This window comes from Sceloporus undulatus, chromosome 4 (assembly GCF_019175285.1).
Source record: "Sceloporus undulatus isolate JIND9_A2432 ecotype Alabama chromosome 4, SceUnd_v1.1, whole genome shotgun sequence".
Classification (NCBI taxonomy): domain Eukaryota; kingdom Metazoa; phylum Chordata; class Lepidosauria; order Squamata; family Phrynosomatidae; genus Sceloporus; species Sceloporus undulatus.
The window spans coordinates 112,400,962-112,417,899 of NC_056525.1; the positions used below are offsets into that span (position 1 = coordinate 112,400,962).

The window sequence follows — 16,938 nt, forward strand, 5'->3', positions numbered from 1 at the left end:
AAAATCTTCATAATAGCAGAGCTCTAGAATTGCATGAAAAGGGGAAATAAAAATAAATGAAAATTAAATAAATCTGAAAGGCATGCTGGGTAGGGAATAGGACAGGAAGACGGGATTAAGGGGGAATCAGGATAGCACAATGGTGCCAGCATCCCCAGTTGTGAGATTGCAAGGACAAGAGGTAATGGTTGTTATACAAACAGGCACAATTCCATTTTCACTGAGCATGACTGCAGTGAGAACAGGACTTATAAAATAAAGCCCTTAGTTGTTACATTATACTTTATATTAAAATACTACAAGTAGTCATTGTATAATGATGGAATCACAAAGAAGAGAGGTTTTTTTCATTTTATGGGGGGAGGAAAGACAATTGTAAAACATACCTGAAGACCAATCGGTCCTGGAGGACCAGGAAAACCCCGTGGACCTTCGTCACCTTTCTGCCCAAACATTCCTTGCTGTCCTCTTGGACCAGGCTCTCCATCACCACCCTAGCAGATTAAGGCAGACATAGTTAGACAGCCATTAAATAAATGAACAATCACACACACTCTACTAATCTCACTTATATTCTAATGCTAAATTATGTGGAACTAAAAGCAATGGTATATAATTGCACATTTAGTTATTTATTTGTTCATTATCCATTACTCTTGGACTGCATCCCATTTGTACATATTCTGAAGCAGTTTACACCACCACCATAATGAATAAAACAATCCCACAAAAACCTAGCCATAAAGTATATGAGGGAATTCCAAGGAGATCATAGATTGTTGTAAAACAAGGCAAAATTTAACCTTTCAACAAATGGCCCAAACTGGAAGTCAAACTCAGTGTACAAGAGGGTGTAAAAATGCATAAGGATGGTTGGAGTGAGAGGATAAGAAGAAGGGATGTTTTCAAGAATGGATAAATGCAAGAGGAATAAGGCGGAAAGATTAAGAAGGCTTGAAGTGGAGAGGAGTGGGAAGGAAAGGAGGGTGAGTAAGGAGTGGGAGAGAAGGGATGAGGAAGGGAAGAGAGGGTATATGGTATTTGGAGAGAATGTATAAAGAAGGTATGATGAATATGGTCAAATAACCTTGGAGAAGACTAAGGATGTTATGAATGATTATGAGTTAGAACATATTCAATATTGGTGCTGTTATGATGTTTGATGGTTATATGGATGTTTTAATGTTGTGCATACTTGCTGATTAAAGCTATTTAAAAAAAAATAACCCAAACATACCACTATTGAGACCTTGTGTACCACAGAGAGGATAGCCTTCCACAATATGGACAATGTTTTATCTAGTACTTAATCCTTGGAAGTTGTGTTCTTTTTTGGGCAAACAAACAAACAAACAAACAATGTGGTTGGGACAGGATTTTGTTTTCTAGAAAGAAAGTGACACTGTTTGCCTGTATTCTGACTCATTCATTCAGCAATTACAGTGAACTAAAGACTTGGGTTCTCCAGATACAATTAAAGTAAGTGGCCAAGTCATAATAAAGTCACCAAATGAAATTTTGTTATGTACTTTATTGATCAGTGCAGCTATTGTGCTGAGAGTTGGCAGATGCTGGTTAATCCTAATACAAGCATATTAGAATTGTTAGAAAACAGTAAGGTTCTTAACCTATTGACTATGTTATTTCTGAAGAAAGGTCGGTACAGAAAATAGTGAGAAAATATCGTGCATAGGATTGGACTACAATTCTAAAGGCAATATCAAAATCCCATTGATTTCAGTGACAATTCAGAAACTTAACGGTATGCATGACTGGAACATTTATTCCATCATCACAAGTAAAAATACTAGCTTTCAAAGCAGACATTTTAAAAGAGGTCATAGAATAGTGTGAGAGCCCTAGAATAGTAAAGTTATAAAAAATATTCACTATAGCACAATGCATGCAACATTATCAGGACTGCTGTATTGCTAAAGAAAAGGATAACATTCAGTGCTGAGAAAATAAAGCCATAATAGTGCTATCTTTCAAAGAGATCTAATTCCATACCAAAACAGCACTCTCTGATACCAGGAATAAATCTGGAAAGGTGTTAATGGAAGGGAGCATCAACTGCTAGCTGAATTACAGATGACCCATTGTATTGGTGGGATTTAACATCTGATTTAGCATTTTGTCACACTGGGCTTTAATTTTGCCCTAGGTATGAGATGTAAATGCACAGGGATGGATACTATCACACAGCTCCATTCCCAGGTGAAAAATCCCATTCTTTAAAAGGTCTGGGATAAGCATGGGTCGCGTATCTGTCCCTGTGTGTTTACATCCCACACCGAGCATGGCATTAAAACCCCATGTGATAAACTCCTTAATGGTACACTCCAGTTGGGAATAGCAACTGGATTTAGACCCCCCAAAAAAATACAAAGCAAACAAGAAGATACATGTAATTTGCACGTGCCACATTTTATGGCCTAGCTGAACATATCCTACTGTATGGACCAAAAAGAAATGCTGAAGATGAGCATAACCACATAATTTCTTTAACCCACTAACCTTTCTTATGAGTATGCAACAACACAAAATGGTACTGGTATTAAGCCTGAGTTAGACAACCATTCAGCTACACTGACTGTTTCTCAGGGTGCCTCTATACAATAGAAATAATATAGTTTGACACCACTTTAACTGTCATGGTTCCATCCTACAGAATCCTGGGATTTGTAGTCTAGTGCGGCACTAACACTCTTTGGCAGAGAAGGCTAAAGACTTTGTCAAATTACAAATCCAAGGACATCATAGGATGGAGTACAACATTTAAAAAGTGGTGCCAAATTGCATTCTTTCTACACTGTAAATGAACCTTCAATGTCACATTTTCAATGGAGTTAATTCATCTTAAGTCATCAAGTGATGACAGAAGAAATACCTATTCTACCTGCATTCAGTTACCTAGCTTGGAATTAACTGAGCCAATGAATTTCCACAGTCTTTTTCTCCTGTTCAGGCCTTTGAATTGTTTCATCCCTGTAAGAAGCAGGAGTGTGCTGACCCAGGACTAGAGTCTGTGGTATGTATAGGAGTACACACACACTAAATGCCTTGATCTTCTCCATTTTAAGATACATAAATTACGCCTGAGGTTTCAGTATAACTAATGAGGATTTGGAAAAAGGTATTCATTTGCTATGCATAACAAGCAGAATACTTACAGCTATACCAGGAGCACCGACAGGACCTTGAAGACCTGGTGGTCCAGGAGGACCCTGAAAGGAAAAGAAAATAAGATAAAGTTGGCATCTAAAGTCAGATGAGTAGTGGATTCAAATGAAGGTATTTTGCATTATTCAGGCCTAATAAGCATCTCTACATTTCTTTGGAGGGATTGTGCTGCTTCTCCAAGGTCTTTTATATTCAGGGCAGTCAAGCATTATTTGTTCATTTCCAAAAGTCTTAGACTTGCTTGTCTACAATACACTGGAAACTGACATTTATCAAAGGTAATTATGCTTGCAGTATTTCAGGATATTTAAAAGTGGATTTCCATTGAAAAATGAATCACGATCTCGCCTAGCTTTTCCAAAACTAAGAAACACACAGACACAGACACAGACACACAGAGACCTTTTCAAGATTTGAGGGAAAAAACTATAATTTTATTATCCATTGCCAAAATAAATACTTTTCATTAAAATCTTATTTCCTGAATGAAACTATAGCTTGTTCTTGTGATTGGCAGACTCTCCTTTTTATGCTAATTTTCATATTAAACATCCATTTATTCATTCCCTTTTAAAACTCTACATTTCAATGAAGTAGGCACCCAAAGCAATTTACATACCACTAAACAAGACCAACAGACAACAACAACAGACTGTCCTGTCTGGTTTCCCATCCAAAAGACATCATACAAAAGGAAACAGGGCAGAGGAAGTACAGGAAAAACATAAACACAAACACTAGATCTTACAACAGTGCACTAGCATGGAAATAGTTGGGCCTGAACAGACAGGCCAAAATAAAGCTGTTTCAGGTTACTTTGGAGGTATGCTATTTAAATGCTGCATGTGTCCTAAGAGGCCAGAAGCCACGGCAAAGCCAGGCTTCAATCCTAAGGACTGGAGCACAGCTTTGGTGCAACTTCTAGCCTCTTAAGATGTGTGTGTCATTTAAACGCATACCGCCAAAGTGACCCGAAGCAGCTTTATTTTGGCCTATCTGTTCAGGCCTGTTGAGAAGAAACCAAAATGAAGCTGGTCACTCTATAGAACTGAATGTGTCTCATCATTCCCTCTTCAACAGTGTGGCCCCTTTCCTCATCTCTCCCTCTGCTACAGATTGGTAGAACAGCATGCACAATTAAAAGCTGTGCAAAAGCACTGTGTACTGGATCAATGACCTGGCCTTTAAAAAAATGTAATTCATGGAGTTGTAGGATAAAAAATGGAGGGCCTTAAATGTCCTACATTTTGTGCTAAATTTTATCCTACAATTGTCCTACATTTTGGTCTAAATTTTGACCTACATTTTGTCCTGGTTTATAGTAGAGAATTATGCAACTCGACTTGCGACTGTCAAGGATGGTGAGTGGCTACTGCTTCTTCATACCAGAGTGAAGAGGATAGAAGGGGTGCGAAGTGATTCAGACCTCAAATACAGGTCTGCTCTGAATCCCTAGGGCAATGGGAAAGTGGATAAACTCCATGTGAAAGTGCACTCTCATTTCTTCCCCACAAGTGTAAACATTGGTTTCACATTGAACAAGAGGTCATTATATTGCTCTGCTTACTTATGATCTGAATCATCTTCCCCACTGGAAAAGAGCCCTTTCTGGGGCTTGACAGCTCCTAGGCAGTGGGAAGATGTGGAACTGCATATGCAGACACATGCATACATGTAGGATCTCAGTCCATGTACATCTGAATACTTTCTCCCTAAAGGAGAGAGACAGATAGACAGATAGATGCTTATAAGTATCTGTATAACCATAAGTATGGAAACACTCCTTCTAGGATGTGCTTTTTTTCCTTGGTTTTTTGAGTACATAAAACTGAGGATAGAATTCGTGATCATAGACTGGTTCTTATTCTTGATCCCAATGTATCCAATAATATAGAGAATATGTAGGAATTGTCAAAGTCTTCCAAATTGGACTTATTAGTCAGCAGACACTATGAGTAATGGGGGGGGGGGGTCTCTTCTCCTGTCAGTTGGAATGCACATGAACAAACTCTATTGTGAATAGGAATTGCATCAAGAATCCTTCTTCTATTTCACCAGAAATTACTTGTGGGAGAAGCAGATCTAACACATCCTGATCGGCAGACAAATGGACTCCAGTTACTTACAGCGGTTATCCCTGATAAGTCTTGAAATGGGAGACACTTCTCAGCTATTTAAATAACGTAGTTATGTAATTCTGTAGCTGATCTAGAATTACAGCCTATATGAAAACTTGAATGTATCAAAGCAGATTTTTTCCCCAATTTTTTTAACTGAGAAAGAATACAAAGGCTGCATCCGCACTGCAGAAATAATCTAGCTTGACATCACTTTTACTGCCATGGCTCAACGCTGTGGAATTCTGGGAATTATAGTTTTGTGACACATGTAGCCTTTCCCATCAGAGAGCTCCGGTGCCACAACAAACTACAGTTACCAAAATTCCACAACACTGAGCCATGACATGATTAAAGTGGTATCAAACTGGATTAATTCTGCAATGTGGATGCAGCTGAAAATGCATGCTTTTTAATGCTGAGATTACTGAATAAACTAGAGGAATACTAACAGTATTGTAATTGCTACCCTGAAAGCAAAGAAAAGAGAGCTAGAAACATGTTAGGGTGATAGAGAACATGCAAAATGGGTGATTCTCAACAAACTATAAAAGAACAGTGACAGCAAGCCTGATGCGTATCCTGTATGGTGAATGTATGGAAGCACCCAGATTGAAAAGTGTCAACACCCCTGCCTGGAAAATTCTCCAAAGTTCATTCCACATAATATCAGGGTATAGAGACAATTTCCTTCAAAAGGAATTAGTTTCAAAACTTGTAAAAGACAACGATATTCCATACCACACTTCCTGATTAAAAATGGTCTTATCATTAGGATGCCCAAGAAAACTGATACACTAAAACAGTGCAATAACAACAACAAAAAATCTATCAGAAAATCTAGCCGCCTTGGATCCCTCTGGGGAGAAAGGTGGGATATAAATAAAATAAATAAATAAAATCATCAATTTGTCAATTAATTCAGGTTTGGCTATGTTTGGCTGAAATAATTTTTATTTTGTAATTTATCTTTTACGTTTGTGCCTGGAGGACCAGTTGTTCTGCATGTCTTACTCTTTAATGTTCTTTACTTTGTAATAAATCTTTTTCTCCAGTACTCTGCCTCTTCCTTCATTCCCTTTAATGGCCTTAGCTCAGCTAGTGTTTGTTGTTATTGTTGGTTACATGTAGAAGGCCTAGAAATGTCCCAATACATTGCTGGGGTGTGACAAGTTAAATCATTGGGTGATGGCAGCAAGTTGTTTTTGGGATTAAGGTGGTCTCAATGGGTCCCATCCAGCTCAGCAGGGGTGGAATGGGACCATGGAGAACCTTACCATGTTGGCATTGGGTTCCTCTGCTTCTGTCTTACTCCCTGGGAGGGAAGTTAAGACAGGGTAGGAAGCAGGGAAAACCATCACTGTAAGTACATTCAGGAAATGAAGCAATGAAGCAGTTTCAGGACCCTGCATGCTTACTTGCAATTAAAAATGGGGAAGACATTGAGCTGTATGCAACATACTTAGTGCATCTTCAGAGTTTTGCCATGAAATCCTAGAATGGGAGGGTAGGGGAGAATCATGTACCTCTCCAGATACTGTTGGACTTCAAGTGCCAGGAGACCTAATTAGCATAGTAAGTAGTGATACATAATGGGAGCAGCATCTTGAAGGCCACATGACATCTCAACTAGATGTTAGATCTCCCTGAAAAACATCTGTCACTGTTATGAGAAGCTATTGCAAAAGTACAACTAACTTTGTTCCTTCAATTTAACCAATCTGAAATGGCAAAGCCTTTCTAAAACATAGGCCTCTTTCCTGCTTTCTCAATTATAATATTTTCTGATACATGCATGCCTCTACCATCATCTGGCCTCAGAATGAGAGAAGGGCAGGCCAGCTCCATCAGGCCCAGGCACAGTACGAAGAAGGGCCCTCCTTCCAGTCCATCTGCCATGGTCCAGGGCTCAGAGGCAGAGAAGATCTGCTGGACTTATTCCCTTTCCCCACTGCCATTCCCTTCTCTTTTTGTGTCTTGTCTTTTTAGATTGTAAGCCTGAAGGTAGGAAAATGCCTAATTAATAATCTGTAAACTACTCTGAGAGCTTTTTGGCTGAAGAGTGGGGTATAAAAACACCAAATAAATAAATAAATTCATTAGTCAATACTAAACCATAAAAAGAAAGATAAAAAATATCCAAAGGAAAAGAAGGAAAATACCCACATTTTCTCCCTTGTCACCTTTGCTCCCTTTCTGACCTGGTTCTCCAATTTCACCCTGTAACAGAAAGAAAAGTGTTAAATTTCTCCTTTAGAAGAGTCTGCTTTCCAGTTAATTCTAGTCAACAATAAAGTAACTTTAAATGTCATCTTATTTCTGCTATCTTATGCCAGAGTGAAGGCCTAAGGAGGACATTTTTGCATTGATCACTCACATTTTGGCATGACAGATTAGTACATGTATTGACTGATATGGCTCAAAGCACAACATTACCTGATGTCAAAACCTACTATAATTGGATTTTAAAGGAAGGCGCCTGCCTCACTAACATTTCCTCCAATATAAAGTGTCTCTCTAATAGTGAGTGATCAACTGAAAGAGAGCTTCCTCCTCCTGTATACAAACAGTATCAAAATTCAGGTTATAAGAAGTCAACGATAAATAATTATTGACTTTGTAAGCGAATGGCCTCATTTGCATGGTCACATAAGAGCTTAAAATGCCAAAATACAAATGAGTCTTTTGCCTGGGCCCACAGCCTCTTTGCTTTTCCCTTTGCAAGAACTGCTGTTATTTGAGGGGGTTTCAACTGTTAGTTTTTCATTTGATCTAAACCAGGAAACTATGGCTACTAGCTGCCAAACATGTTAAGAGTCTGGTTTGGCTTAACATTCTGGCTTATTCCAAAGCTTAGTTCACTGATTCAGATGGAACAAAAGGCTGTGATGGATTTCAATTCCACGTGTATTTAATGTGCCACAAAGGGACGAGCCAGAGGCTGCATGCCTGAGCAAAATACTCTATTCCAGGTTATTAAACCAAGGCATCATGGAAGCTCATGGACTGACTAGAGTGTATCAGGTCTTCCACACGGTAGAAATAAAGGAGTTTGACTTTCATGGCTCCATCCTGTATTTCCAACTGGGATTTGTAATCTGGTGAGGTATTCAGCCTAGTCATTCAGAGAACTCTGGTGCCTCACCAAGCTCCAGGAGAGAATCATGGCCGTTAAAGTAGTATCAAACTATTTTAGTTCTGCAGTGTAGATACACCCTAGTTGTGTCTCTAGTCCACCATTTTGGACTAAGGCACCCTAGCTGCAGCTCAGTCCACAAGTTGCTACTCTGCAATTCAACTGTCTAAATAAATCCAGTGAACTTTTTTCTCCCAACTGTCTGCCAACATCCTCTAGACCTAGGGGTTTTTGTCATTTTTAAGGCCTGCTTTAGGGCCAGGAGAGGAGTTTTGTTCCTGACAAACAGGAAGCAAACCTGTACACTTCTGGTTTTAACAAAGGCCTTTCTTAGCCCTAAAATAACCTGGGAAGCTCAAAACATGGTGAAAACACCCCCATGACCGCTAGAAGGCATTTGGGGAGATTATTTGTTACTTTTTTTAGTATTAGAGGGTCACAAAAATGGCCCTCGAGGCCACACTTTGTCCACTCCTGTATTAGGCAAATACATTTTGCAATCAAGAACAATTAACTGACCTTGTCACCATCCTCTCCAGGAGAACCAGCTGGACCAGCAGGGCCAGGAAGTCCTACAGGCCCCTGTACTCCATCACGTCCAGCTGGGCCCTGAGGACCCTTTTCACCCTGTTTTGAAGAGTTAAAAAAACACATTATTCATACTGTTAGAGTTGAATAGTTGGCAGAGTGGAATAACTGCACTCAGGAATGAGGGGAATAAGTGAACTCCTTAAGGAAAATACAGCAATATAACAACCAAGGAACTTAAATGCCACACATCTCTAAGCAGACCCAATGAATAAAAATAGGAATGATCTGAATGGCCTTAAGAGAATCATTGTCTCCCAGATGTATATTTATCCCCATAGCCTAATGATGATGATGTATTTATATCCCACCTCTTTGTGCAACACAACTGGGGCAGCTTACACATTAAAACAATACAATCTCACCCCAGAATAACCCCCCAATACAATTAAACAGTACATAGTTTAAAACATATCTTAAAATATTAAACAAATAAACAAAATAAACACAAATCAAACAGTGGCTGTAGCAGAATTCAGGGGCATAACAGGTTCGGATTTTTGGTGGCCGGTTATTTATTCAGGAAAGGCCTGCTGGAAAAGATTCGTCTTAACAGCTTTCTTAAAGCTGTTTAAGGTGGTAATGTGATGGATCTCCTCCGGCACATTACCACCTTAAACAGCTTTAAGAAAGCTGTTAAGATGAATCTTTTGCTCATGACCACATTGAAAGCTCTTCCGTGTATCCACCTGCCATCTTACACCAAGGGAAGTTAGCTGGGTGTTTACAGAAGCCTGTGCTTTCTTTGTTGTGGTGTTCTATCTCCAAAATAATTATCCTAAGGGAGATTAGTCTGATGCCAACTGTGATGCCATTTCAGTGTCAGGACAAGATTTTTGTTTATTTCCCTAGGCTTTATCTGAAAGGTAGATGTAGGTCATACGTTATATGATTGCTTTTAACTGCTGAGTTTTGCCATTTTATATCATGGGCACTAGTTAGGAAAGCTTTTTGGCTTTTGGTGACAAGTTGCAACAGTGCATCTGTAGTAAACAATGCAGTATGTAAAACTTGAGCTAAGAAGAGAGGCTTCTACTCTAACTGATTCTATTATACCAGTGTGCTTGACTGCAACAGACAAGGTAAACAGCAGATGCCTCCAGAATCCCTCATGGAATATATATGAATAACAAAACAGAGTGAGAGGGGGAGAAATGATAAGCCTGATTCAGTACCTACCCCTATTAATGTTTGTTTGTTTTTTGAAAAACATAGATCTCTAAGTCTTGCCAACTAAATGGAAATCATTAAAAAAGTAGAAACTAATAAAAGAAAAAAAAACCTGAATGTGTTTTAGAAAAACATTTCAAATGGCCTCTAGAAGATTAAAAATATTGAATCTTCCAACAAGATGTTGTTATTTATTTATTTATTCAAAGCTTACCTGGCTTGGCTGTTTCATTTCACATGGGCATATTGTTTAGTTTGGACCAAAGGTTTGCCAAAATATGTCAAACTGCTCTTCATTTTTGTTGTGTAGGAACTTAATCCTCTTCTTCCCATATTATTTTTGCCTCTGTTATCTATTTTAAGTTAAAGTAGTACCTTGTTCAGGAATATGTCTACCTCATCAACTGAGGTATATCTGTAATGAAGAGCTAACTTAGCTCTTTTGTTCTGTAATTTTTATAAGCACTTTTGTAACTGTTACTATAATTGCAGGATGTGTGTGCTTAAGTATGTTCTACACCATAGGCTAGTAATACTTTGATGGTTGGTAACTGAAGGTGCCAGCCAGCAGTTGGTAGTAGTTACAACTAAAGACAACTGTTGTTGTGTGCCTTCCAGTCATTTCCAACTTATGGTGACCCTAAGATTAAACTATAATGGGGTTTTCTTGGTAAAAATTGTTCAGAGGAAGTTTGTCACTGTCTTGCCCAAAGTCACCCAAAGGGTTTCATGGCCAATCTGGGCATTGAGCCCTGGTCTCCAGAGTCACAATTCAATACTCAAACCACTATGCCACATAATTTCTTTTAAATTATGAAAAAGGGAGCAGCTACTTCTACATTAAAACTATAATATTAGCTAATTAACATTATAGTTTTGCAGATCTTAGAGCTAATTTTGCAGATCTTTGAGCTGTAACATTAAGAAGAACCTTCCAAGCTCTGTAGAGCATCTTGACATATGCCTACACAATTTAAAACCTACCATGCCAGAGACAGTCAAATAATGTAAGCCCAGTACAGACCACCCGAAAACAGTAGTCTGCAGGTGCCCATTTTAACTTTGGTGGGACACTACAGCCGCTAGACCACGCGATGTCCCTCCAGAGTTAAAAGAACCCGCTTTTTCCAGGTTCTTTTACCGGCACCCGGGTAACGTTGCAATATAACAGACACGCCGCGACGTGTGGATGCTATGTGTCCTTTATGTCAAAATGGTGGCAGCTGTGCGTGTGGGACGCCGCCATCAGGCCACCACCATAACATACTAGGGTTCCAGACCGTGAGGTTGCTGTGTGGTCTGGAACCCTAGTATCACCGTCACCACACCCCTTTTGGCCCGTCTATTTCGGGGCGTAGATTCCTAGTTACAGTACCTGACGATCCACATGTTTTTAGGTACCTGGGATGAGACAGATGGTCTGGTGACCCTGTTGTTGGTGTGACATAGGCCTGTTACAGACAGCCAAAATAAAGCTGCTTCGAGTCACAGTGGAGGTATGGTGTTTCAATGATGCATGCGTCCTAAGAGTCCAGAAGCCACACCAAAGCCATGCTCCAGTCCTTAAGGCTGGAGTATGGCTTTGGCATGACTTCTGGACTCTTAGACACTTCAACATGAAGGGGAATAATGAGGAAGAAAGTTCAAATGAGGTGATAAGAGAGATTATGCTGAAATCAAGCAAAATTATACTTTGGAATAATTTTTAAAAGTCATGAATGGTACCTACACCAGGTTCCCTTGGCTTCATTGCTTTTACTTGGCTTTAACATAGACAGAATTATCATCTAGCTGTTTAGTGGGTAATGATCTATATTAAACTTGGACTGTGCATCCTAAAGCATCTAACTTATGGGAGGTATGCCAACAGTCTGATTAGTTACCTCCAGAGACTATCGTTTTAATTATATATCTGAATTCATACTGTTGTGTCTAAATTCATTATTTTCACACACAATTCAAAGGACACAGTTTTATATGCATTTTCCGAATCAAGTCCTGTTATCGCTGTCTGTATTCCATTTGAAACTTTTTTCTCTGCCTCTTCCACATATCTGTCATCTAATATCACTCCACTTTGACTTTTTGTGTCACTTCACATCCAAGCCTTGAACTATATTGCTTTCTGTCTCTGCTCATTAATTCGCTATCCTAGCCTTCTTTAAGTGCTTTGTAAAAACCAGACTGCAATGAATATACATGATTTTTATTTTGGCAGGCAACCACCACAGATTGATAACTGAAAAATCAGCTTTCTCAATGCCTTCCCCAATGTACCATTCACTGCCCGTATTATCTGCAACCATACTGCCACCTAAATCTCACCACGTCCATCTTTACTTCTCATTTGCAGTCTCTGCTGCTCTGTCTCTTCTGCTATCTCCTTTGTCTTTGGCAAAAATATAAGGCCTCTGAGCAGAGGCAGTTACACTTCTGCATTTTCATTAAATACTACGTAGCTATTTTTGAAGTCTCTGGCTCTCTCTTTGTGACCATGTGTAGGGTTGGGGATGTTTTAAATTATTATACAACTTATCCCCTGCTTTTTGAACTATAGGTCCCCCCAAAGCATTATTTAGAAGCTGCTCTTCTAAAAGGGAGTTGACATCTGGCGTCCCTCAGGGCGCCATCCTGTTCCCTATGCTGCTCAAAATGTACAGGAAGCTGATGGACGAGATCATCTGGAGACATGGGGTGCAGTGTTATCAGTATGCTGATGACACCCAAATATGGTTCTTTATGTCTCCGACTGTTGCAGTGACTAAAGCTGGCATCTCTCCTCTGAATGCCTGTCTCAGGTCGGTAATGGGCTGGATGAGGAAAAACAAATTCAGGTTGAATCCAGAGAAAATGGAGGTGCTAGCGATAGGAACCCCAGGCCCAGGCAAGGAAATTTGTCAATCTGTCCTGGTTGGGGTCATACTTCCCCAAAAGGACAACGTTCATAGCTTGGGAGTATTTCTCGGCTCGTCCTTATAGTTATCATCTCAAGTTGATGCAACGACAAGGAATGCTTGCTGTCAACTTTGGCTGATACGCCAGCTGCGCCCTGCCTGGGCTAAAGGGACCGTGAAGCAGTGGTACATGTACTGGTAACCTCTCGTCTTGATTTCTGTAACACGATCTACATGGGGCTACCCTTGTGCTGAGTTCAGGAGCTTCAACTGGTCCAAAATATTTCAGCCAGACTGGTCACTGGTACTTCCAGGTCTGACCACATAACACCTGTATTGGAATCACTTCACTGGCTGCCAATTAGCTTCTGGGCACAGTACAAGGTATTGGTTATTACCTTTAAAGCCCTACATGGCTTGGGCCCAAGTTACTTGCGGGAACGCCTGTCCCTACATAATCCATCCCGCACTCTCAAAACATCTGGGAAGAATCTATTGGAAATACAAATGATTGGTTTGGCTATGACTTCCCAAAGAACTTTTACTGCCACTGTCCCTAAATTGTGGAATGGCCTGCCAGAAGAGATCCTTCTTATTACCACCTTGGACATGTTTAAGAAGGCAGTCAAGACAGATCTCTTCTGGCGGGCCTATCGATCCAACTATTTAGGATGACCATTCATTAATCCTTGACGATGATTCTGTGCAATTCTACTGTTATAAAACTGTCAAACTATGATAAATTAGATTTTATTTGATATTATTATTGCTGAGATGATGTACTTGCATTAGATTTATTGCATTTTATTGATTGTCTTTGTATGTTTTTATGGGGTTGTAACCCCGTCTCGATCTGCAGGCAAGGTGGGGAAATATTATTATTATTATTATTATTATTATTATTGAGATGGAGGAGGAAGAGGAAGAGGAGGAGGAGTCATACATGTTGAAACTAGGGTTTAAATTAATCTGTACTGAAATATTTGGCACATGATTTTCTTTTTTTGCCAATGTAAGGTGTACAACAAAATCCCCCCTGTAATATTCTTCAGGAGTATGACATATTCTCATAGGTTGCAGGTGGGTGAATTAACCTCTCACTCTTGATGAGGAAATCAAAGGGATTTTGTTGGGGGGAGTGATTACAAATACTTTGCCATTCCTTCAGTGTTGTTTCTTAAAATGAGAATGTTTCAGCCCTCTGTCTTTCTTTCCTAGTAATGGAAATGACACAATATTCTACCACTCTCCTCAACTTTGAGAAGTCATTTAGAGCAGCAAAATCATTAAAAGTGGTAAGGAATCCCCTTCCTCAAGTGCCAGAGTTCACTAAATCACTGAAGCTCCCCTTATGTTTGCAGAGTAAAGAATGTTATTGTGTGAGATGGAGAGATATACTCTAAAATGATGTAGTTTAAGTATAAATTAAAAGGCCAATAGGTTTTTTTTTTTTTTAAATGCCTAGCACCAAAATTTTTGCCTGAAATGTTGCCTGACACCAAATGACAACAGTATAGGTACCAGACTAAGTTCTCCACATGATGCCTTCCAGAGAGGCAGGAAACTATAAATGAAAAGACCCCTGTTCCAGTTACCAGTATCACACTTTTCAAGGCTGAGGCATCCAATGAGGACCTTATTGTTGAATGAAATTATATAGGAGACAATGATTCTTCAGGTACTGAGAACACAAGTAGTACTTTAAAAGTATACAGCAGCATTTTGATTGCATTCAGAAATGGACCAGCAGTAGGGATGGAATTCAAATTCATTCATTTTCCAACTGGGGTTGAATCTGGAGTTCTCAACCCCCTGAGAAACTTATGTAGGAAGAAAAACAGCACATTAAATTTGGAGTTCCTGACTGAGATATTTAGATGAGAAAAAAAAACCCAAACATGTTGACGGTGTTTTTGTCATTGTAGTGGTTGTTGCTGCTGGCACAACATAAACTGCACATTTCTGAGAACTGCACAAGAGTTTGAGAAACTGTGTAGCTTTACTGTAAAAACCTATACTCAAGGTCTGCAAAATTTTCTCATGGTAAAAACAACTTCACCTGCTTACATTGTTTTGCAATATGTACTTGGGAAAAGTGTACCAAATGCAAAACTAAATTGTATGTTGTATAAACAATACAATAAAAAGTTCGACATCATGGCCGCGGCCTTTACCGGTATAAAAGTTGCACAACCTGAATGTTACACAGCAGGAAAAGAACTTGGGCCAACTGAAGCTTCAGCCACAGGTTTTGTTGTGTAACAATGCTGTGTTCTGTGCTACGTTTATGTTTTGCAAGATTTTTGCAGTGATGTTGTGTTTTTATATAAAAACAGCAACCAGGCACAACCAAATCCCACACAACAATCATGTTATGAAGAAAACAGCAACATTTCACAACAAAACCACATGCCTATTTTGTGTGTGTGCAAAATTGCTGGATACTGTACACATTTTTTGCTATGGAAATGTTTTGTTGTGCCACAATGCTGTTTTCTACCTTTAAAAAATCAGTTTTGTACAAAATACACATGTCACTGCATGGAAATAGTCTTTTTTGTGCAAATTTCCCAATTAGTATGTTGTGCAATTTCCTTTCCATACCAAAAGCTGCCCAGTTTTCATGAAAGGCTGCCCAATTTTCAGGAGGAAGCTATGTAGTTTTTTGGGGAAGCTCTGCACCTTTATTAAAGAAAAGCTATGCAATTTCCCATTACTGCAGGGACAGGGGGAGAGATTCTGAGAGCTTTAAAGCTACAGGATGAAAAACAGTTACATTGTTCTTGACATTTGTTAAAGCTAATTAATGTAGTGTGAGAACACTTTAACCGTCATGCCTCCATCCTATGAAATCCTAGGATTTGTATTTTGTTGTAGTACCAGAGCTCTCTGACAGAGAAGGCTAAATATCTCACAAAACTACAAATCCCAGGATTCCATAGGATGGAGCCATGACAAGTAAAGCAGTGTGAAACCATTAATTCTGCAGTGCAGATTAGATCCAGGAAGAATCAGGATTTACCATCCTTAACCTGTAGCTAGTAGAACTGTTCTAAAACTAGTGAGATTTATTTCTGCTGGTCATACAGCATCTTCATTTTGTATCAACTGAAGTTTTTGAACAATCACGAAACACAGCTCTATATACAGCACATCACTGTAGTCTAATTCAGATGTGCACTGCAAGGAGTTATACCTATACTCTAGATGAGTGGCTGCAGAAGACAAAGCCGAATACGTAAGACAGAAAGAACAGAGTTTCAGATCATGCTGCAGGCTTATATTTGATTCTCTTCAGAGCTTTCTCAGACCTTCCAAATGTTGCATTCACAGATCCTGGCTACTTGCTCAGGCAAGATAAGGACTCATACATATAAATGACAAATATCAGAATGTAACAGTGCAAACTAGCTTACACTGTTATAGAAACTGTTGTCTGTATTTCAGGATTTCAATACTTTTTATGATAAGTCCATTATAAATAAATACAGATAATATATCATGTTAGAGATTAGTGGTGGAAATGCAAATGAAAATATAGGAAAGGAAAATTAAAAAATCTCATGAATACAATTTTCCAATCTTTTGGTATATCAGATAAATGTTGTCAGAATAATGTGGTTAGTGCCACATCAGCAAAAGTGGGGGTGGGAAGAAAAGAATAAAGTATCTTGTAAGAAAGTATAACTGTCTGGAAACCTGAAAAGAAATACTTCATACTGCAATATTTTGAAGTAAGATCCATTTGTATTTAAAAATAAATAACATGAGTTTAATCCAGATGAAGTGATATGTACTTCATTCTCACTGAATGTAAGTTCATCTAACTTTTGTCTGTATCCAAGCCATT

The 16,938-nt window shown here is 39.0% G+C and overlaps 1 protein-coding gene across 1 annotated transcript in view; it reads right to left on the reverse strand.

Moving 5' to 3' along the window:
- Window positions 1–16,938, reverse strand: part of COL11A1 (collagen type XI alpha 1 chain) — a gene marked incomplete at its 5' end in the record, with an annotated part of 325,199 nt that overhangs the window by 77,641 nt on the left and 230,620 nt on the right. The window contains 4 exons of the mRNA XM_042464341.1: window positions 387–494; window positions 3,174–3,227; window positions 7,467–7,520; window positions 8,956–9,063. Coding sequence (XP_042320275.1) covers window positions 387–494; window positions 3,174–3,227; window positions 7,467–7,520; window positions 8,956–9,063 — 324 coding nt within the window. The remainder of the gene's footprint in view (window positions 1–386; window positions 495–3,173; window positions 3,228–7,466; window positions 7,521–8,955; window positions 9,064–16,938) is intronic.